Source organism: Euwallacea fornicatus, chromosome 19 (assembly GCF_040115645.1).
Source record: "Euwallacea fornicatus isolate EFF26 chromosome 19, ASM4011564v1, whole genome shotgun sequence".
NCBI lineage: Eukaryota > Metazoa > Arthropoda > Insecta > Coleoptera > Curculionidae > Euwallacea > Euwallacea fornicatus.
The window spans coordinates 21,188-43,567 of record NC_089559.1 but is presented as its reverse complement, the minus strand read 5'-3'; the positions used below and the strand labels follow the sequence as shown (position 1 = coordinate 43,567).

At 37.4% G+C, this 22,380-nt stretch overlaps 4 protein-coding genes across 11 annotated transcripts; 3 read left to right on the top strand and 1 right to left on the bottom strand.

Annotated features, from left to right (window-relative positions):
- The first annotated feature begins 157 nt into the window (after positions 1 to 157).
- On the top strand, positions 158 to 13,522 carry LOC136345333 (serine/threonine-protein phosphatase 2A regulatory subunit B'' subunit beta-like). 8 transcript variants are annotated; one of them, XM_066293515.1, is made up of 15 exons: positions 159 to 432; positions 2,625 to 2,798; positions 3,410 to 3,622; positions 4,113 to 4,436; positions 5,415 to 5,724; positions 7,416 to 7,787; positions 7,866 to 8,036; positions 8,098 to 8,286; positions 9,763 to 9,944; positions 10,000 to 10,125; positions 10,180 to 10,601; positions 10,653 to 10,921; positions 10,974 to 11,162; positions 11,218 to 11,300; positions 12,625 to 13,522. In XM_066293515.1, the coding sequence occupies exons 4-15, from the start codon at positions 4,255 to 4,257 to the stop codon at positions 12,710 to 12,712; spliced, it is 2,583 nt and encodes an 860-aa protein (XP_066149612.1). In that variant the 5' UTR covers positions 159 to 432; positions 2,625 to 2,798; positions 3,410 to 3,622; positions 4,113 to 4,254; the 3' UTR covers positions 12,713 to 13,522. The 8 variants fall into 8 exon arrangements, with proteins under 8 accessions (XP_066149614.1, XP_066149616.1, XP_066149612.1 ...); XM_066293517.1 differs by lacking the exons at positions 2,625 to 2,798; positions 3,410 to 3,622 and adding an exon at positions 12,353 to 12,377 and having other exon boundaries at positions 158 to 432; XM_066293513.1 differs by lacking the exon at positions 3,410 to 3,622.
- A 24-nt stretch (positions 13,523 to 13,546) lies between these two features.
- Orc5 (origin recognition complex subunit 5) lies at positions 13,547 to 14,999 on the bottom strand. Its single transcript, XM_066293525.1, has one exon. It carries the CDS (start codon positions 14,855 to 14,857, stop codon positions 13,547 to 13,549), a length of 1,311 nt encoding a protein of 436 aa, XP_066149622.1. The 5' UTR covers positions 14,858 to 14,999.
- Positions 15,000 to 15,141: 142 nt separating this feature from the next.
- LOC136345341 (peptidyl-prolyl cis-trans isomerase-like 3) lies at positions 15,142 to 16,151 on the top strand. The gene is made up of 4 exons (XM_066293532.1): positions 15,142 to 15,309; positions 15,369 to 15,605; positions 15,716 to 15,834; positions 15,882 to 16,151. The coding sequence occupies exons 1-4, from the start codon at positions 15,307 to 15,309 to the stop codon at positions 16,006 to 16,008; spliced, it is 486 nt and encodes a 161-aa protein (XP_066149629.1). The 5' UTR covers positions 15,142 to 15,306; the 3' UTR covers positions 16,009 to 16,151.
- Positions 16,152 to 16,665: 514 nt separating this feature from the next.
- LOC136345332 (aminopeptidase N-like) lies at positions 16,666 to 22,023 on the top strand. The gene is made up of 15 exons (XM_066293510.1): positions 16,666 to 16,718; positions 17,694 to 18,046; positions 18,103 to 18,342; positions 18,403 to 18,621; positions 18,670 to 18,946; positions 18,995 to 19,151; positions 19,207 to 19,288; positions 19,348 to 19,528; positions 19,658 to 19,853; positions 19,912 to 20,189; positions 20,242 to 20,426; positions 20,480 to 20,650; positions 20,700 to 20,846; positions 20,903 to 20,981; positions 21,125 to 22,023. The coding sequence occupies exons 1-15, from the start codon at positions 16,689 to 16,691 to the stop codon at positions 21,419 to 21,421; spliced, it is 2,892 nt and encodes a 963-aa protein (XP_066149607.1). The 5' UTR covers positions 16,666 to 16,688; the 3' UTR covers positions 21,422 to 22,023.
- The last annotated feature ends 357 nt before the right edge of the window (positions 22,024 to 22,380 follow it).

Below are 22,380 nucleotides of genomic sequence, written 5' to 3'. Positions count from 1 at the left end.
TTTTTCAATTTTCATCCAATTTTCCTTAGAATTTCAATGTTTATTGGCCATTATTCTTATGACATCACGGATTTTCCGCCACACGATTGGTCGAAACTCCAAGTAGACTTCGAAAACAAGCAGCCGGCGCCGGCGCCCGTCACTGTCACATTGACCAATGTTTTCATTTTCCAGTCTTAAGTCGCGCAGTTAGACGTGTGTTACACGGAAGGAAAAGCCAAAGAAAAGCTTTTTCCGTTTTAACACAAAGAAATGGACAGTCATTTAGGTACTTGAAACCTTATCTACCACGCGATATTCCCTATTTAATTACAAGGTACGCTCCGTAGGAGCTTTAAAAAACTGTGGTTGCGTTTAAAGACAGAAATTTCGTGCGTTTGTGATGGGAATACAGTTCCTGATTCCTTTAAAGAAAACTTATATTGAATAGTGGTAAGTGGTTGGGAAGATCTTTAGGAAGTAGTAGTATCACGAAGTGAATGGTATGAGTATTTAATGGAGTATTATTTAGAATTGGTTCTGGGCTGGGCTTTGATGCCCATTAGCTTCGCCTGTTGCTGAAGAATGGTGAAACCTTCTGTTCTAATTTTAGCCTAGCACGCTTGAATATATGTACGTGTTTAAATTATGAGTTCATAAGGAAACTAAGGATTTCAGGCTAATATTTAAATTTGTCAAGCAGCTGCAGCTCATGCTTTTCACGCGCAGTAAATAGAGATGTAGAGAACACTTAAGCACTAAATCATCTCTCAAAAGTTTCAAATAAATGATAGATTTTATTAGATCCTAAAGGTGGCTGGGCTTAAGATTAGGTCAGAAATTAAGGGGGCGTCAATTTAGCACCTCAAGTAGTGGAGCTACACAGCTTCATATTAAGTGGGCGACTGCTTCAATTATGGTAACAATATACCTTCATTTTCATTCATTATTACATAGCGTCGACTCGGCATATTTCTCCATCAAGTCCTGCTAATGAAATTGTAATATGTTACCCCACAGATATGTAAAATACGGTGACAATAAACTTCCAAATCGATTAAGGTTTAGGGGACAATATTCATTGGTATTTGTACCAGTGTTTGACTAGAATTTAAATTGTGTTGATGTATTTTAATTATATGGACCTTCAAAATGTGTTCAGAATGTCCCTCTGCGAAGCTCTGGGCATTTTCAACCTTTCGATTTTAATGCAATTTTCTCGCAGCAAATAATCCAATAATCGCTAAACGCTACTTCTAGTAAGAAACCGAAATAGAGCAGGGTTTAGTACATGTAAGCTGACCTTGCATATAGATGATTTCGCATTTCGAAGCTTCGATACAGATCACGGAAAATTGTGCCAAAGGAAACCAAGTGGATTGTTGCGTGCCGGGTTGAACGCTAAAACACGCTAATTCCTAGTTATAACTGGGGTTGAAACGTGTTTTATGCCATCACCAGTGATTTTTACTGTAATGTTAACCGTGAATGTGTTTCATACACGAAGTTGGTGAAGAGGATGTCGCTCCTCTGGAAATAGTTGAGAACCTACTTTTTTTATTCCTAATTACAAAAACAAACTAAAAATAACCCGAGAATCGGGTTTTCTCTTGCACCAGAAATCTTTCTTGCTTTAATGAGGAGTTTTGTAATGGAAAATTGTCACAATCCCGTTTGGACTTCAAAGCACGATTTCAAACCCCTAAGCTCTGAGGGTCCCATTCAGCCCGAAATGAACAGAATTGTGATAGCGTAAACAAAGGCATGAAAACTCATAAAGGCGTCCTATAACGACCATCTTCTACTGCCACCTTCAGCTCTCTTCAATTCTCTGTGATTAATCCATGCAACTCCTTTGATGCCCCATTGGCCTTTGTATTCCTTGAAACATACAAGTTAACTTTCAAATTTTTTGTTAAGTTTCACTGCTGTGCAGGGTCAGCCTTAGCAAGTTTGGCGCCCTAGGGAAAATTTTCAATCACCGCTCTCCTACCCCCAAGAGAAACCAGGAAAGTCCATCACAGCTTTCCTGACCTGCCGCCCAATCCCCATAAAATCGGCACTACTGCTGTGATGCAACTACTCGTATTCCCATCATCTCCGCTTGATCGATTCATTAAACACCCATTATCATCTACCAGCGAAAATGGGAAGGTCACACTCGAGCTGTTTCACTTGCAAATCCTCCAACGCAGTCATCTTTGACGATTCCGTTTTCTCGGTTCAGTTTTATTTTCGTTTAGTGCCCTCAATGGTATCGAAGTGTGTACGTAGGTACGTAGGCTGTGATCTATGACATTTCAGCACTATTTATGTGCGCATGGTGAGGAGGAGAAGTACCTGCTTAGCTTTATATGTAAAAAAGTGAAAGAGACAAATAATTGCTGGCTACAAGCGTAGACACACAATTCGTGGCTATTTATATGACTGTTAGATGCACAAGGAAGTTCCAACCGTGCTGTTTTCGAAACGACGACATGTCGACACACATAATTTTTGGCTCTGGTACTACATGCTGAGCAATGTTGCCTATTTTATGTTAACTTCTATGCTTTTTAATGCTCATGCTTCTGCTTCTGCAGGTTAGTTCAGGTTGGAAGGTCGCTTCATGTGCAACCCATGAAATTAATTTTCATTTTCTTCAGATGATCACCATTATAAATAGAGAAAATTGATGGTGACACACCGAAGGAGTGGTTAATAAGGAAAGCACTGGTGAACTTTAGTAACGATACAGTTTGGGCTTACTTTAGCTTGAATGGCATCCCTTTAGTATCCAACCCAGCAAAATAAGCAACAATGAAAGTTCTCCGGAGACTGTGGGTAACATTTTTTTTTCAAGCTATATAAAAAATTCAAAAATAGGAAATTCAACATTTCCCCCTCTTCACTCCTAACTATCGTCCTGCTTTTAAATTACGAATGAACTTCTGATGAGCTAATTTGAGATAGAAACGTAGGGCTATGACATGTGGTGGAAAAACTTTGAAAAAATCATACATAGTGAACAAAAAATCTAGTTCACAAAAATAACTGAAAATTTAGATTTTTTCGCTTTATCTCCTTATTGTTTAGTTTCAAATTTCGGACGAATTCCTGAAAAAGTAAAATAAAAAACACAGCAGTTAAATAAACCTAAAAAAAAATGCAAGGTATAATATATAACCATGGAGATATTTCAGAGGGCGATGGTAATCTGCAAAATAATAAAAAAAATGCTAATAGACCCATGGTCAAAACACACCATTTTTCGAAATACAGGGTGGCAATATTTCACGTTTGTTCTTACATTTCTCAAGTATGCCGTGAGTTAAATTTTTAAATTTTAATACACGTATTTAAGACCCTGTACAACAAAATGTCAATATGGTCGGCAATCATATAAAGAATATCATGCTTCAATTGGGGTTTGATATACCAATGATTTCAGGTGTTCCCAAAAAAAAAGTCGAGGAATCTGGGGGGCGATAACCAAGGTCCTCAATCAAAGCGCAATTACTAAAATGGTTAAAACCCAGCCATGGCATCTTAGATTACAAACCGAGATATGTAAACTAGACTTTCTGAACTTGCATCGGTAGATATTCTTCCAAATTCTACGAAAATGGCGAACAATGCGAAAATACTGCAAGAGGCTAAAGAGGTAAATAATTGAAGAAGGAATTTATATTTGGTATCAAAAGTTACACCGTGTGGTCAAAAAAAAAATTCAAAGGTTACAATAGTACATAGCCCAAAAAACATAACGTCCTGTATGTGACTGCCGATGATTCTGACGTTTCATTATAAAGGGTCTTAAAGTAAATATGTGTACGAAATTTCAAAAATATTTCCCAATTCAAAAATATGACAGAAAATATGAAAGTTTGCCATGCTGCATATCGAAAACGGTGCGTTTTTGTCCAAATTCTTTCTTATTTATCCGAATCCAATCTATTAGCATTTCCTAATTTGTAGAGTACTATCGCTTTCTTAAATATTTCCATAATGATACGTTAGATCCTCAATACACAGTGGGCAAAAAGTATTATAAATAAAGCAATAACCAAATTTTAATAGTTTCTGGTTTTTTACTCATTTGCAGGGCACTGTTGTTTCACCTATTTTTCATGATAAATGTCTGTTTCTTGTAGGCAACAATGACCCACACGTTGCTATCGCCAGCCCGTCTGAGACCATCCTTGCCCCTTTCTGGAGAACAGTGAAAACCATCGATATAAGGAAGAAGCAACCCCAACTGGTGCTTCTTCAGCCGCCTCGGTGACCGTCCTTGGAATGGCGGCAATGGCGAGACGTCGACCGGGGGGCGGCGCCGACGCCGCCGAAGAGGACATCGCCGCCATAGCCAAGCAGATTTCCGACACTGCCGAGGTCATTTACCAGAACTGGAAGTCAAGGAATTTGGCACCGGCAGATTTGATCGCGTGTCACGCAGCAGGGGACACCGACAAGTTGGGGTAGGTCTCCATGGTAGAAAAAACTGAGGGAATTTCGATGGTGGAAACGCTCCCAGGATAGATCAAGGAGTTTATTTTCGGATTTTCTTGTAGGACGTTGTGGGTATAGTATAGTCCAGTAGTGTGTCGTATCTCCCGTGACGACGCGTGTTTGTTCACTTGCCTCTTACCATCTTAAATGATGAAAAATCGCTGTTTTGGCCCAGTGGTCAGGATTTAAAAATAATGATTATCTCACTATATCGAGGATGATCAATCGTTTAAATTTCCGATAATTCAATAGTTTCTTATGCAACGTGACACTTCCTTCCCTTAATCGGCAAAGAACCGTTTTCTAGTGTCGTTGATCTAATTTACCATTTCCCGGTATGTTTTCCACAGTCTCTAAATCGGGAATTCAAGCCGAGCAATGAGTGGTGTGCGTGTGTGAGTGAATATGTGAGGCGTCGCAGCGATTAAAAATAGGATGAAAACGAGCCACGAGGTGAGCGAATTTTACACGCGTTTAATGAGCTTAAGAACCGAGAATTTAATTCGGCAATCAAACGGATTTTTATCTGTGTTCATGCAGCTGTTTAGGCTACGAGTTGGCATTCAATTTTTTCGAAGTTAGTTCGATTTGCTTCCTGATTAATCCCAACTTCGATCGGGCTTAAGCCGTGCTAGTCGACAACTTCATTATTGGCCGAATTCCAAGAAATAAATGTCAAAAATCGGAAAAATGGGCTAGAAACAGCGTTCCGTGTTAGATATTTGACCAAAGCATTTATTGATGGGATGCAAAACGACTCGCAACAGCTGTGCAACATTATTGCGTTTGAGACTATGCTCCCCGCCTATACCTTGTTTGATTGAAAATTTCAAAACGATGATTCAATTTGGTGCAGAAAAATGCGGCTACATGTGTTACCTAGATGAATTCGGGAAAAACCACACGTAGGGGTCAAAATGAGTCATTCAATATGCAATTTTCTACAGGTCGATGTTGAAGCCCCAGCCGCCGGTCAAGCCGTCCATCGACTTGCTGGCGCAGGCGCCCAATATGGACAATAACCGTCTTGAAAAACTAGTGAAGAATTTTGTGCACGAAGATAAAGCCCGGTTGGCGGCGCAAGCCGCCTCCAAGCCGATGCCCACCAGCATCCAGTATGCCTTGCAGAAGTTCGAGAAGAACGCCGCTCCCGGAGTGGTGGAAAACGGGTTCGGAGGCGGTGTCAAAAATTCGCCGACTACCGCAGGCAATATGGGAAAGAAACTTAATAATTACGGACAAATGACCATAGAACAAGTAAGTACTTTGCTCACAGATTATTTGGTCACTCTGTATAACAAACTAAAAGTCTTATGCTCATTTATTGGTATTTATTCCGTAGAATAATGAGGGGTAAAATTGGACAGAGATTATGCTATTTGAACTGCGGCCTATTGTTGCAATAAGTGAGCCAAATAAGTTCGTAAGGTCATGGATATAGTCTAATTTCGTACTATAGGGGTATAGTCTCATTTTAACTGAACTTAATACATGCAACCTTTACCTGAAATTTCGGCCAATGGCAATCACTCTAATGGGCAGGATTGTTCATCAATCATTTACGTTATTAATCATCGGCTCCATTATAACTAAGTATGTGCCAACGTACGATCCCTGCCTCATCCTGTTGGCCTATTTATTAAAAAAATTGCGTTAAGATACCATGTCAAGACCGTGCCGCTTATTGATTTTGGCCGGTGTAAACGCAATCAAATCTTGAGTTTTTGCCGTGCAAAATATACCGGGTGTAATATATCATCGTGGAGATATTTTAGGAGGCGATAGTACTCTACAAAGTAATAAAAAATGTTAATAGGCTCATGATCAAAAACGCACTAATTTCGATATACAGTGTAACAAAGTTTTACATTTTTTTTCTCATATTTTACGTTTTCCTCGTGTATGACTTGAGTTTAATTTTTGCAATTTTGTTCACTTATTTTCTTGAAGATATTTTACAATAAAATATTCATATCGTCAGTATCATATACAAGATGTTGTATTTTTTAGGTTCATGTACTATTTTATGCTTTGTATTTCTTTTTGGAACATTCTGTAAGAATTCTGTTATCAAATGAAAATTTCATCTTTAGTTCTCTTGCAGTATTTTAGTATCTTTCACAGTTTTCGTAAAATTAATAATAAATAAAATATAAAAAAAAAACATCTAACGATGCAAATTAAGAATGTAAAGAAAGTAAGGGAAAAACCATTCGGTTAAGTTATCAACTATCTGAATCAATTCGTAATATTTAATCAATTTTTAAAAAATTTAAATACATCTAAACGAAAAGAAAATAATAAAAACTGTTGAAAATATTTTCTTTTTTTATATGAAACCTTGCCTCCCTATATATCGAAAATGATCCTTTTTAATCAGGGGTGTATTAGCATTTTTTTATTATTTTACATAGTACTATCACTCTCCGCAATATCTCCATAATGATATGTTACACTTTGTATACAGTGCGCCCTAACTTTATTCTACATATATGGGATTTTCCCTTATCTTAAGATATATATAGAATCGGGCGAATGAGATATGTCCTAAAGCATTTTATTAAAAACTTGCACATATCTTAAACATGCATCAGGATTTACCGTTTTCCAGAAAAATGGGAAAAAGAGCAACCCTGCATTTCTAACTTTGCCCTGTAGTTTCTAAACCAAGCCGAAAATGATTTTGAAGATAAAACCTTATTTAGGCATTTTTACGCAAAATACGTTGTCGTACAAAAAATAATTCTATCTTCCAAACCAGGTATGAAGTCCTCATAGAATTCTCTAACACAGTTACCAGACCCTGTATATCTTTCTATCAAGATCCCCATACAAGTATAAGCAATTTGGGACGCTCTGTATTTAATACAATACACATTCACGCAATCTTCGCCGTGTTGCCCAAATGGCCGGATTTATTCCGTAAAACTACATTATTTATTTTACAGACTTACCCGTCACCACTGAACAAACTCACCCACACTGCTACACCCACCCCAAAACCGCAAATATCCCCCAAACCGCCCCACCTGTCGGACACCATAGAAATGACCTTACCCCCCGATTTGAACCCAGCTGGGCTGCAGACGTGGCCCCTGAAAAATCGCGTTATCGGCACCGATAAAGTGTCGGGCAAAAAGTCCGTTACCGGCAACAGCATACCCACCCCCTATGGGGGTCATAGCAATGGTTCCGCCCCCAGTAATGGGTCTCCTACACTGGGTCGGTTCGGAAGTGGGTATTTGCAGAGCAGGGAAAACAGTAATGCTCAGGGATATAGTACTCTACCCTCGAGGGTGTCCAAGACTACCATTGATGAGGTAAACTTGATGGTTATTGCCATGTAGCTCTTTATATGATTGTAAGATTTTTTAATAATTTTGCCTCTTCGTTGACAGGTGGCATTGGAGGAAAAAAGGCTGATTAATGCCCTCAAAAACGGCGAGATTGTAAAAGAGGAACAGACGATTGAGGTACCCTCTAGGCACATTATCCGGGAGCCTGAAAAATCTCCCGAGGGGATCACCAAATGGGGCCTTAGGAGCACCCCGAAACGTCCGGAGCAACAGGTCTATTATCTGTGAAATTTTAGTTATTTTGTATACTGGAAACAAATTTTACTATTTTTAGGTTCCTCATCCGGAATTGACTTCGACCCAAAGACTGCATCTACGCCAGTCCTCAGCGAATCCAGTGCGACCCTTTCTGACTAGGGGTTCTGTAGCTGAAAGAGTTCTAATTTTTGAGCGTTGTCCGAGCGATCTTTTGCTTGATAAAAGAGTGAGAGCACATCCGGTGTCACAAGCCAGCAAACCTCAGGTGAGTGTCCATTCTATCATAGCAATAATTATTCTACAGGGTGTCCTCGAATTACGTGGCCAAAATAATACCGCAGATTGTTTGAGTGAAAATAAGTCGATTTAACTAAACTTCCCTCAGTCCAAAAGTTGATAATTATGGAGCTACAGGGTGTTAAAATTGAAAAAAAAAAATCACTTTTTCTTTAATATCTTTCGATTTCTTTGAGTTAATTTCACGAAATTTCATATTTGAGGGTGTTTTAGGATACGAAATTCAAATTTATTAACGATTTAGTTGTTTCTTCTAGGGGGCACCACAAGCGACCATTAGGACACATTTAAATCTCTGTAACTTTTTCGTGCCACGGTGTATATTATTTTGGTATTTAAAAACCTTTTTCCCTACCTTTTATACTTAGAAAAGGTATACTTTATTGACGTCGCTAGAAGAAACGGTTTTGGAGAAAAATGCATCTAAGCCTGATGATGCATACAAATTACCTTGAAATTAGACGCCTTTCAATATTAACAAAAGTTTTCCGATTTGGAATTCTACGGAAAGAATATTTTTCCTTGTAAACTCGTACACTTTTTTGACTATTACAACGGCAAAGTCCATAAACTAACAGCATATCCACTATTTCAGAATAAGTGAATTTATTGGCCATACTTATGGATATTTACAGGAACAAGAAGCGAAACTGACAAGAAAAACTGAGGGCTAAATAAAAAAACTGACATTTGAGAAACAAATTCAAGTGTTAAAATGTCAATTAAAAACATAGCCAACTGAGTTATTTACTTAAAAGCGCTAACGCAAATATGCAGCGCATTAGAATTATGCGTTAAGGGTCATTCGCCAAATCGTTAAGAAACACGTAGTTCCTAAACCGCGTTCTCCAAATTTTGTTGTCAGTTAGTTTGGATTCTAGTCTATCAAGTCACAAATATATTCTACAAGCACAAAGACCCAACAACAATTCATAACAAATTAAACACAAATTTACTGATGTTTTAGTAAATTATCATACGCCATATTATCAGCTAAAGGTAGCTAGATTTGAACCTTGCTATTTCTTTCAACACAACTTACCATATTCCATTCTTGTTTCTAATAATTTGTACAAGTACTTTAATACACATTCAGACATCTTGTGGATCTAGACATTTATTTAAAGAATCAATATTTTTTGAGAAAATGTAAAATTGCCCTTGTAGAATAGTAAAACGTAAACTAATATATAGACCACGATTAGCCGCACTTTGAGATGAGAAGTCGCTGTGGTAGTTAATAAAGTGGTACGAAGCATTTCATAAATTTAAAAATAATTTGTGAATGTGAGTTAGACCAATACATAGTGTAGGCCTTAAATTCAACATTCATGGTGTTACCGGCGACTGTTCAAGTCAAAGACAAAATTGTTTATTTACCTAGCAACGGAATCATATATGTTATTTTATTGCGGTTTGGCACTAAAATAGGGGTCTTTTTCAGCCTTCCATTAAGCCCTTATCGCTACAACACACGACGTTACAGAGGCACGTTCGAGCCCATCGCAACGTCAACATACCGAGATTCCACTATCCGGCGGGCAAACCGGGTCCTCCGGGTCAAATCGAGACAATCAGAGCGAAGGTAAAGGCTGTCTTCGCACATATCGGTGAGAGGGCTTCCAGGTAAAAAAAAGTTATTATTAATATCGATTATTTCTCTGATTAATTGGTTGCCTAGAGAGCATTTTGGGGCGATAGCAGAGGCCTGCCAATTACCGCTCTATTGGAAAACTGCCCTGTATTTGGCCGCGTGTGCAGATAAAGGAACATGCACCCTCGAACAATTTATGACGTTTTGGCAAGGGTACGTCGTATGTCATACCAACATTTCATCGATTGTAATGTTTTCCTACCATAGAATGTCTGCTAGTAGCCATGACGCAGCCGCCCGCTTTGTGTACATTCTTACTCGCGGGAGAAGGCAATATTTAGTCCCTGAGGACTTTATTCCTCTAGTCCAGGACGTAGTGGAAACCCATCCGGGCCTCACTTTTCTCAAGGAAGCTACTGAGTTTCACTCAAGATATGTTCACACAGTAATCGCCCGCATTTACTATTGTGTGAACCGATCTTGGTCTGCAAAAATCTCCGTTTCCGAGTTGAGACGCTCCAACTTGCTCACGGTGATCCAGTTACTCGAAGAAGAAGAAGACATCAATCAAATCACGCAGTTTTTTAGTTACGAGCATTTCTACGTAATTTATTGCAAATTTTGGGAGCTGGACCGGGACCATGATTTGTTCATCGACAAACAGGATTTGACGAGGCACAACGATCATGGTAAATTAAATTTCTTTAGTTTGGACGGTGGTGTTTTATAGGTAGTTTCAGCTCTGTCCTCGCGCATAATTGAGCGCATTTTCTGCGGCTGTGTAACACGTGGCAATAAACGACGCCAGGAAGACAGCATGTCCTATACTGACTTCGTGTGGTTTTTGCTTAGCGAGGAGGACAAATCGCATCCCACCGCCATTGAGTACTGGTTCCGTTGTATGGATCTGGATGGTGATGGGTATTTATCAATGTATGAGCTGGAGTACTTTTATGAGGAGCAAATGCAGCGCATGGAGAGCATCGGCATCGAAACTTTACCTTTCCAGGTGACTTCCGCCTCAATTTTCAAATTTAATAAAATAATACCTGCTCCTTCAGGATTGTCTTTGTCAAATGCTCGATATGATCAAACCAAAAATTCCCGGCAAGATTACTCTGAGCGATCTGAAGAAGTGCAAAATGACTCCAATTTTCTTCGATACTTTCTTCAATTTGGAGAAGTACCTAGACCACGAACAGAGAGATCCTTTTGCCTCACAGAGGGATCACGATCTTGACGGCATAGAGGTGCTTTCAGTAACCAATAATTATTAATCTATAAAAACAATTTAATTTTTTTTAGATGTCTGATTGGGATCGGTACGCCTCCGAGGAGTACGAGCTGTTGGTCGCAGAGGAAGGTGGAAATGAAGGCAACGACAGCATGTAAGTTAATATTTTGTTCATAAATTTTGCCTGAATTTTTTAATTGTATAGAAGGGATTAAAGTAGTTCTGGTAGATTTAATTTAATTCAATCTTCTGGTGTAGGTTTCACTGACCCTCTTAGATGTTTATTTGGTTATAATGAGGACTTTTGGAAGAAAAAAATATATTTTTTTTCGTATCTTTCCAGGACCACTCAGTATAACTGCTACCTTCCTCGTTTGTCATATTTGGTCATGAGTTAAATAAACTCATAGATTCTGCATTCGTTTAACATCAACTCCCTGCTAATCTACGAAAATGTCTGTTTATTTTTTTCCACGACCCCCGATGAAAATAAACAACACTAAACAAATCATTGATGACTACAGTCCGATGAACTATTGCGGCTATAAAAATGATGCTATAGTATTAGTCAATTATTTCAAATATGCTATGAGAAAAATTTAGGCACTATTCTGGATTTGCAGAGAATTTTCTGCCAAAAAATATTATCAATAATTGCTTCAACGCCCCAGGAATATGGAAATTTTTCTATCAAAGAAAGGTATTTCAAAAATGAAAGCAAGTTTAACTCCTTTTATAAATTACTTTGAATGTTCATTCGCCAAATTGTCATGAATTTATTTTATATTTCATTCGATTCTACTCGTATATTAATACTACATGAATAGACGAAAGAAATAGATACCATGGGAATGAGGACCATATTGGTTTGGAAACGCCACCTTGCCAATTCAAAAAATATATATTTACCAGCAATTTTCTCCCAAACCTTCACTCTAATATTACACAAATTAACCACATAGATGTAAACTCACTCAAATTCTCTTTACTCCACAGTAGGCCATGGCAATATAACGTTAACGTTCTGTACCTAAGTAAAAAATAGAGAAATTATTATATTCTACATAAAATTTGAATGAAATCTCTCAAACTGTTAGGTTTTTCCCCCATTTTGAAACTTCCAAATCCCATAATCTTTCGAACAGTGGCGTTTCCAGCGAAATATTTCTTATTGTTACTAATTTTTTGTATTAATTTGTGTTTAAGGGAATACGAATGTGGCTATAATAGGGTAAGATAAACAGAGAAAAAATATCCTCGTGGGTACTAACCCGACCATTTTAATCGGACCTAATGTGTGTCTTCATTGCTTATTTGCAGTCTAACGTCAAATTACTAACAAAGTAACAAGACTTTGCACGTGAAGGCTGAAAAGTAGATTTCAAATTCCTCATTTTGAGCTTTAATAATCGGCTTCAAATGCTAATTTGCCCCAAAAACAGCAAAATTGAAGACATAGTTTTTAATTAAAATTGCAGCTCGTCCGATGAGGCCAACGAGGAATTGCTCTCAGAGAATCTCGAAGAGGCCTTGGAGATGTCCGATGAGAGCGAAGGCAGTATTTAAGAATTAACATTATACCCCAAATCATCAATTTTAATTGAAGCTCATATGAGAGCGTCTTCCACGAGCGTCAACTACCATCTAGTCCTACGAATTGTCTTTAAATGAGTATTCTAAATAGAAGTGCCGTTGCTTATTACTACTCTTACTACCTAAGGCTTCTAGCACTTGAAGAGTATTCATAGTAATTAGAGAATTCTATTAATCGACGATCTAAAGCACAAATAATACCATGAAGAGTGTGATTTTTTTACGAACCCGTAGCATGACTAGGAAAGCGACTATTTTGTATTCTAGTGTATATGTAATTTGTAAGTCTCCCTCGAATTGATATAGTCTAGTCATAACGTTTCAATTAACCCTTGAATAAGTTGAAACTTCTATTCAACACTGTTGAATTATGTAGGAGCAAGTGTATTCTATTGGCTTTAAGTATTGAATTAGGAAAGTGTGCTTATAAAGTATTTATTATTCAAATAATGTTATATTACCAGCGTTTTAAATTCTCGAGGGGCGCAGGAATGCAATCGCACGTTGTGCCCTTTAAACTAAGCTTTGTTGTGTGTGAAATTTCGTTTTAAGCGAATGTTTGAGACAAATTATTGTTGTTTCACATAATTTATTATTCTACAACTTGCAGCTAATAATCATTGTTGTATTAATGAGTTTATTGTATAGTTTATTACTTAACATCACTATTGATATTACTGTTTTTAGTACTTTTAATGCGGTTTTATAAAATCATGAATTTCACTAGTCATTGTCTGCATAACTTTTTGTTGTAAAAACTTTATTATACTGTTTTTTTTTGCATTTTTCAAGTGTATTTTTTAAAAATTAATTATGACTAAAATCACTGAGATATTTCCTAATATTAAACCCTACCATCCTGGAAATCTCCTGAATAACTTGAAAGTTTACCACACACTTATATTTTCTCAATTCCAGGTTAGATTCATCAGACACAAGTGCCAACAACTGCAGCTCCACCAAACTTGATACTTGCACTAACAAATGGTTATTGAAGCCCACTTTGTCTTCTAAAATTGAATAAAATATTGCCAATAATCGGTCCAGGGTAAAAGGTTTTGGTCCAATTTGCACGTTCAGTTCCTCAGAAACTTTACTTTTGTTCTTTACTTGCTTTAGAGTCTTTCTTTTCTTGCCATGAAACTTCATGAAGAGTCTTTTATCATCTTTAGGTGAATTGTAGCTAGCCAAAAAAGCTGCAATCAGCAAGAATTTTGCATAAAAGGGTAGCTCAAAACTATGAGTTACTTTCTGCAGTGTTGTTTGGTTATTTGTGGACACTCTTAAATATAAACATTCCAGGCTTGATGAGAATATTGGGGAAATGTGTCTCCATAAGGCCATAGAGTCTGACAATTTCAGCTCGTTTTTCTCAATAGGTTCACAGTAGGTGAGAAAAATTTTCCTGCTCATATGTTGTAGCTCTCGTAAATCTCTACATACACCATAAAAAACTGATAAGAAGATACTCAAATAGTTCTTAAAAAACTCCATATCAAATCCTATTTTATCAACTAAATCACACATATGCTTATAATCTAATGAAAGGATCTCCCACAGTTCTTGTTTAGTATATTGAGGAAAAAACACTTTTATCGGCTCAATAACATTCAATTTACAATAAAACTTTTCAAAAGCAATTTCCGATACTAATATGACGCACACAGGCGCCTCAGTCAGCTGCTGAAACATCAGAAATCCTGTTAATAAATTATACTCCATATTTCGAAGTTCTTCTGCCTTGTCTAGAACAATCACCCATCTCTCTTGTTGAGGCATTTCTCGAATGTGCCCAATAAACTCCATAAAGTTATCGCACTTCATTTTGTCCACCAACTTATTTAACTGATTGAGAATGGTTTCAAAGAGAAGCTTTGAGGTATAGCACTCAATTAAGTTGACTACAGCGTGTTTTACACGTAGGCTTTGTAGCACTGACATGATGATTGTAGATTTACCTGTGGCAGGACTTCCGAAGAGATAAAGGCTTGCAGGAAAGGGGTCTTCTTTGGTATCAAAGAAGTTGAAAAGTTGGTTGATCTGGGTCTCTCGGCCTGGGTAGCGGCCCATGAGATGTTGGTTGAATTGTTTAATATGGTTAATTGAAATAGAGGCCATGAGGGTGGAGAATTTTCTAATAAGGAAAAAGCTGGTATTAACAAATAAAATACTAATAAATTTAATTAGAAATTTCTACTGAATATTTTTGAAAGCAAGAAGCAATACTTGAACCAAACTTTTTCTTTTGGCGGGGAAATTGAAATATTGACAGATATTTGAAATAAATTCTGTCAGGGCCATGTTCTTTTTTTTTCCATTTTTGCAGATAAAACAAAGACAAAAAATATTTGATTAATTAGTGGATGTTTCCCGCATAACCAATCAGCTGATTTTGTGTTTAACCTCATATTTCATTTATAAACAAATAGGTTCTAGATGTATATATTTAAATAAATTAAATGTTTATTAAAATGCCATTATAAACGATTAAAATCAATTTCTATCATTAATAATTATTAATTCACTAAACTAACAACCATAATAACCCTCTCATTTCAAACTCAATAATGGTAAGGAAAAAACACAGTTTATGTCCTAAGAAATCATGCGAAAATATCTTATTATTTAGTCGATAACTCTGCACACAGACCTAGGAAAAATTAAGATTGAACTCTTTTGCGAAAGCTGCCCTAAAGCCTGCGAAAACTTCCTTGCTTTATGTGCCAGTGACTATTACAATGGGTGCATCTTTCATCGAAATATTAAAGGATTCATAGTACAAACTGGGGATCCTACCGGTATCGGCAAAGGTGGCACCTCGATATGGGGACAGAAATTTGAGGATGAGTTCAAGGAACAATTAAAGGTTAATTTGTAGTGACAGTATTGTTAAAACTCTATAGCCTGTAGGTATAACAGTAATTGTAGTTTTACTTGGTAAAATTCATTTAGTTTATGAGTATATTTCATTTTCAGCACGATGTCCGAGGTACAGTTTCTATGGCAAACAATGGTCCAAATACTAATGGAAGCCAATTCTTTCTAACTTATGCTCCCCAGCCACATTTGGACCTGAAGTACACAATTTTTGGAAGGTATTGGCTATAACCTTTATTGTTGGATGTTGATCTATGTTTTTCAGGGTAATAGATGGGTTTGAAACCTTGGATGAACTGGAAAAGCTGCCCGTCAATCCCAAGAACTTCAAACCTTTGAATGACATTAAGATTAACAGCGTTACCATTCATGCAAACCCTTTAGCAGGATAGTTTTTATGTTTAAACAAGATTTATAGATTTTATATTTTTCTATACAATTTTTTTTCTATTGGTCCTCTGTAACGATAATTTAGTTACTAGAACACTCCTAAAGTGGCATTAGATTCCGTTTAAATAAATGTTTTATTGTTTTATATTGAAGATGAGTAAAATTTTATGAAGCTGACTATGAGAAATATGCGTGGGTGATTTATAGTATAGTATTGCCATTCCAAAGTAAGCTCTTAGTCATAAATCTCATGCTCAGGTTGCCTTAAAACATGCACTCACACAGACATTCAACCGAATGTCGAATTAGCAAGTCTTATTTCTATTGCAAATGCAAAACATTGCGACACTAATTATGGGTCTAAAGCCATGAAATTAATGTACAAATGGTTTTTATCTTCATGGCAGCCTCCGCCTAATGTAGAAGATCTTTATATGATAAGGATTTGTTTTTATCAAAATTGTCCATTGAATATGGTTTATGGTCCAAGATAACTGGAAGCTTAAACCTGAAAACTTTTCGATTAATTTATGTATTGATGACAAAATTCAATTAAAATGTATTTTAAGCCAGTTTAATTTAACCTAAAGGGACATCATAATTCAACAATCGTAGTCTTCACAAACTGATAAGATAAAATGTTTATAAAAGGGGTATCCTATGGGAGGGATCTCTTTTAGGTATGGTGCTTCTCGAACTACCCAACATGAAAGTAAGTACAGTTTTATAAAAATACTCAATACAAAAACATACTTGCAAACATCTTTAAAGATCCTAGCGTAAATTCATCTTACAATTTGTATTTTTTATTATTATTTTTTTGCTTCTTCCAATTATTTTATTCCTTTAAAATCATCGGTTTATTTATCCATTTTTGCCCTTTACCACAGGGTATGTTATAAAAAAATTATCACTTCATTCCAATTGATGAAACCTATTAGTGAAACAGAAGGTTTATTTACTAAATAAAACCTATTTACTCTGCATCTGGAAAACTTCCCCATCTCTTATCGTTAATAAACTGATAAATGTCTTAAAACCGAACATTACGTAACAGTTTGAAAACGGTCAATAAAAATAATTACAATTATATTAATTTTTGTTAATTATTAAAAAAATATGTATTAATCATACCCGTCTATCTATTGTATTGGTATATAATCCCTTCTGTAAATTCTTTATTGAGGATTTAGGAAGTTTAGTAAAATTTGATATTTTGGTTGTAAAAGTTCGACCTGTCTTGTCTTTACTTAGTTAAAGATTAACTAGTTATTGATGCTGTTTAAGTCACACATAGGACAAAATACTATTACAGTGGATTTAAGATTTAATCATTTGTTGCATCGCAATAACTTGAGCAAATTCAATGCAATTCTTTCTGTTCCATAATATGAGTAATTGGAATTGTTTCGAATATGTTTCGGTAGAAGTTCATACAAAGCATTGTTAGTTAATTAATTAATCTTGAAATTTTTAATGCGAAATAAAATTAAAAAAAATGAATCAATTTATAAAGTTACGTTAAGTACAAAATTTTATCCGTCACCATCCTGTCAGGAATTTTTTCGGCTCAGGTTCCTACATTGGACAATGATACATGAACTATTTAGATAATTTCCTACGTGCATCCTCAATTTCCATATCAATTTCTTGACGGTTTCCTTTAATATTCCATTCTAACTTCTAGGTGCTAATATTTTTACTACTGGTATTGACTACCATCACAACAGCTTACAGGCTGCCAACCACAGTAAAACCCCTCAGGTATTTGGTCCATTTGAATCTCTCTGAAGCTGCGTTCACTGAAAATACGGATGAATATGAAGGTTATGTGGCAATTACCTTAAGGGCCACTCAAGTCGGAGTCGATTCGATTCAACTTCATGCTGCTCACGACTTCATCAACATCACTTCAGTGTTCTGGGACAGCGTGTCAGTTACCGATATTGATATAGATGAGGCGACTGACATTGCCACTCTCAATCTTTCTGGGAATCTCTCTCTGAGTACTGCAATTTTATTTATTACTTTTAACAGCAAGTGAGTTTAAGTGGCTGGTTGCACGGGGTATTTAGAAATTGGGGATTTTTTTTAAGACTGAGCACTCAAGACATGTATGGTTTCTACAAGAGCAGTTACATTTCCAATGGAGTTACCAAATATTTAGCGACAACGCAGTTCCAGCCTACATTTGCCCGAAGGGCCTTTCCTTGCTTCGATGAGCCGATCTTTAAAGCCAATTTTGAGATCTACATCACCTATCCCCAGGGCTTAAACGCCCTCTCCAATATGCCCGAAAATGCCCATGATACCAATGACATTGTAGGAGATAATCCGTAAGGCGACTTTGTTCATTATATAGTGTTTAGGGGGCTTTTGCTGAATGATATTTAAAGGAACTTGATCACCACTTACTTTCCGCTAACCAACCCGATGCCGACATACTTGGTGGCGTTCATAGTATCAGACTTTACTTGCTCAGGTGGGGAAAACATTGAACTTAATGCGGTGCCCTACAGGGTCTGCTCTTCCAAGGAAACCACAGCAATTCGAGAATTTGCCTTAGACACTGGAACATCCATAATGAGAGTCCTCAATAACTTCACCGATTACAAGTGAGTTGATAATATGAAATTTTACAGTATTATATCAAACGGTTTCAGTTATGGCTCAATGGGATTCCCGAAAATGGATCAAGTAGCCATTCCCGACTTTGCTGCTGGCGCCATGGAGAACTGGGGATTGGTCACCTATAGGGAACAATATCTGCTGTGGAATAGTGTAGAATCCACCAACGGGGACCAGCAGAATGTGGCCACCATTATAGCCCACGAATACGCCCACCAGTGGTTTGGCAATTTAGTCACCATGGAGTGGTGGTCGGAAATCTTTTTGAACGAGGGATTTGCCACTTATTTCGAATTTTTTGCCACGCACGAGGTGATTGTTGGAATACCTAGAAAAAAATGCTTGAAGTGGTGTTTTTAGGTTTATCCGAAATGGGAGTTGGACAAGCAATACGTGGTGAAAGTGATCTTGCCAATGTTGGAAACCGACTCTTTGTTGTCTGCAGAGGCCCTGCAACATCCAGCTGAGAGCAACGGGCAGGTACTATCCAGGTTTTCCAGAGTGTCCTATTACAAAGGTAATTCAATGGACAAATATTTCCCAATTCTCTGTTGTAATATTTAATGTTTAAGGGGGCGCTATCTTCAGAATGGTGGAGCACATTCTTGGAAGGGATGTATTCATCGAAGGGTTGCGCTTCTATCTCTCACAATAGTAATAAATTTTGGTGCAAGAAATCGGGACGAACTAAAAAACCAAAAATTCAATTTTAGTGCTTTTAAAAACACACTTCCGGAGGACCTCTGGTACGCGTTTGATGAACAGTTAACCGATAGATCTAGGTTGCCCAAAGGCACCAACTTGAGCGTAGTAATGGAAAATTGGGTGATAAATCCTGGATTTCCCATTTTGGAAGTCAACTCGGCCGTATACTCAGCTATTGTTCGACAGGATGTGAGTAAATGACCAAATTTTAAATCGATCAATCGTTGTTGTCGTTCATGCCCGTTACATTCCAGTTGCATATAGCAACCGTCTTTATGGGTAAATTTTACCAAACTACCAGAAACTTTTCATTCACAGGGTCGCTTTTTATTGAACGGCAATGGTTCTGAATTCCGATGGTACGTCCCCATCACATGGGCCACCAATTTAAACCCCACTTTCGACGAAACAGCTCCACAGGACTGGCTCGAGCCTCTCGGTTATGTCGAAATTCCTTTTGTTTTTAACAGAACCCAGCTGGCCACGTGGGTGGTCCTTAACAACCACGTGACAGGTGTGCTAACAAATGTCTGTATATAATATAAATTCTAAAAATATGCCTTTTCTTAAAGGTTACTACAGGGTTAATTATAACGACCTTTGGGACCCCCTTTTAATCGCTCTTAAAGATGCGAGTTTCTCTGGCATCCCTGAAGTAAACCGGGCTCAATTCGTAGATGATGCTTTCCACTTGGCCAGGGCCCATAGAATGAACTACACAAGAGTTTTTCATATCATAAATTTTTTGAAAAATGACATTTCCCATCATTCATGGTTACCCGCCATCAACGGCTTTAATTTCCTATTCCTTAGAGTCGGATACGATTCTAGATTGGGGAGAGCCATGTCGGTAAGTCGATGTGGTAAATTCAATAACAACAGGGCGTTATCAAAGATTCTAGAGTCATGTCTTGATGTTGCTAGCCAAGATTTACGACAACGTTCCGTGGACTAGTTTGAACCGATCCGATCATGCTTACACGTTGAAGCAAGTTGATGTCTTGACGTTGGCCTGCAGGCTGGGATTGAGCAATTGCGTCAACTTTGCTCGGGAGAGATTTGGGGAATTCAGAATCACAGGAATTAGGTAATGGAAATTCGAAAAATAATTGACATATTTACTGATTGCACTGTAATTAGGCCTACTCAAAACTTACGTTCTATAACATATTGCAACGCCCTTCGTTACGGTAACGATACCGAAGATTGGCAGTATCTTTGGGAATCCTACAGCACCACCGACATTGCCAGCGAGAAAGTGAGGATTTTGCAGTCTTTGGGCTGCATTGCCAATGAGGAAATTTTATGGAAGTGAGCCTTAATTTTTTTTTCTCGTTAAAACGCCTGCTCTGTTTTTTAGTTATTTACAGCTATCCCTTGATCAAACCTCGGGCATAAGGGCTCAAGACGCTCTTCAAGTCTTTACCTCAGTGTATTCGGGCTCCAGTATGGGGATCGACGTAGCTTTCCGCTTTCTTCAGGAAAACCACCTCATTATCAACGACAGGTAAAAGCCCCTATATAACTCATCGTTAATTTACAAATTTAATGTTTTTTTTCTAGATATCAAAGTTTAAATGCTCTCAGCAATATGATCAACGGATTGGCTCAAAGATTCACCACGGAGGAACAACTTTTGGCTGTAAGTTCGGAACAATTTAAAAATTTCCATTTTAAGTGGCGACACCGTTGCAGTCTTTTGTTTATCAAATTGTTTTCCTTTTGACGTCACTCACCCCTCATCAAAACGTCAATGCCGGACTTTAGTTTCTTTATTTAATTTAGCTGAACGAATTCATCGAAACTGGGGAACTCCACGAAGATTTCCACGAAGCGGCTAGTTTGGCTCTGGCGACTGCAGAGGCCAACATTGTCTGGTTAAATGAGCATCTGGACGAACTCTATGCCTACTATGGTATCGACCCCAACGATCCGATAGAAACCACACCTAAGAGCACAACCGTCGTCAGTACTAGTTTGAAGCCGATCACCACCGAGCCGCCCACACCAGATGGCGCCTTCACCCTCTCATTCTCTGTAGTGCCGTTGGTTCTTTCCTATTTGGCCCTCAGGACGTTGTGATCGTGATGCATCAGGCTCATGAATAATATTTTTTACTGGTGTAAACACCTTAATCGTGTAAGGATTTAGCAGTGACTAAGTTTCAGGAAATTGCGGAAGATTATTATTTTTATTGAATATTGCTAAATAGATATGGCAACTGTACAGCTTCTGCTACAGGGACGTTTGGATGCTACAAAGTGTTGTTGGTAGCCGAGAATCAGTGCAGAATTCACTTTATCTGCGTCCGTAGCCCAATTTAGAATCTCCACGAAAACAGCATGCACAGCATTATTCTATAATATATTTACTTTTACTAAATCATACGATAACAAGTCACTAAGTAACGATTAAATTTTCAAGTTATATCGACCTCTTCTATGTAGACAGATCAGGGAGAAGAATATTTGAATTGTTTTGTAATAAATACACTGTTACTAATGTTACTAATTAATTATTGGTGGTGGTTGCTTATTTACGAGTGTTATTCATTTGGTGATTCAGCCAAGTTGTGATGATGACGCGGCCAACAATGCGGCTGGCGATGTGTAATCCCTACGACCTAGCACGTTTGGACAAAGCATTCGAATTGGCGAAATAGTGCAATAAAGACGTGTTGTGGAGATACGGTGTTTTATTTCTTCAAAGTTATAACACATGCCAATAAAAATTACAAATTCTGGACAATTTGGTGGAAAAAACCTTTCCTGCAGGATCGCGACACGATGCGCTTCTGGCTATTGATAATGGCCTTATTTTTAATACACACATCAATTATGAACATAACGAATGATATTCTAAATGAGTGTTGTTTTAAAAAAAAGCTCCGATTTCGTTTACGATAGATTCGTCTTTGAAATAAATGTATTAGTTTGCCTGTTGCTTGTGGTATCAGTTGGATTTGAGTGGAAGTACTGAAGTTTTATTTGTAGGAAGATAGCATTGCAATTTATTACAATATTCATTCCCTTTATTAATAA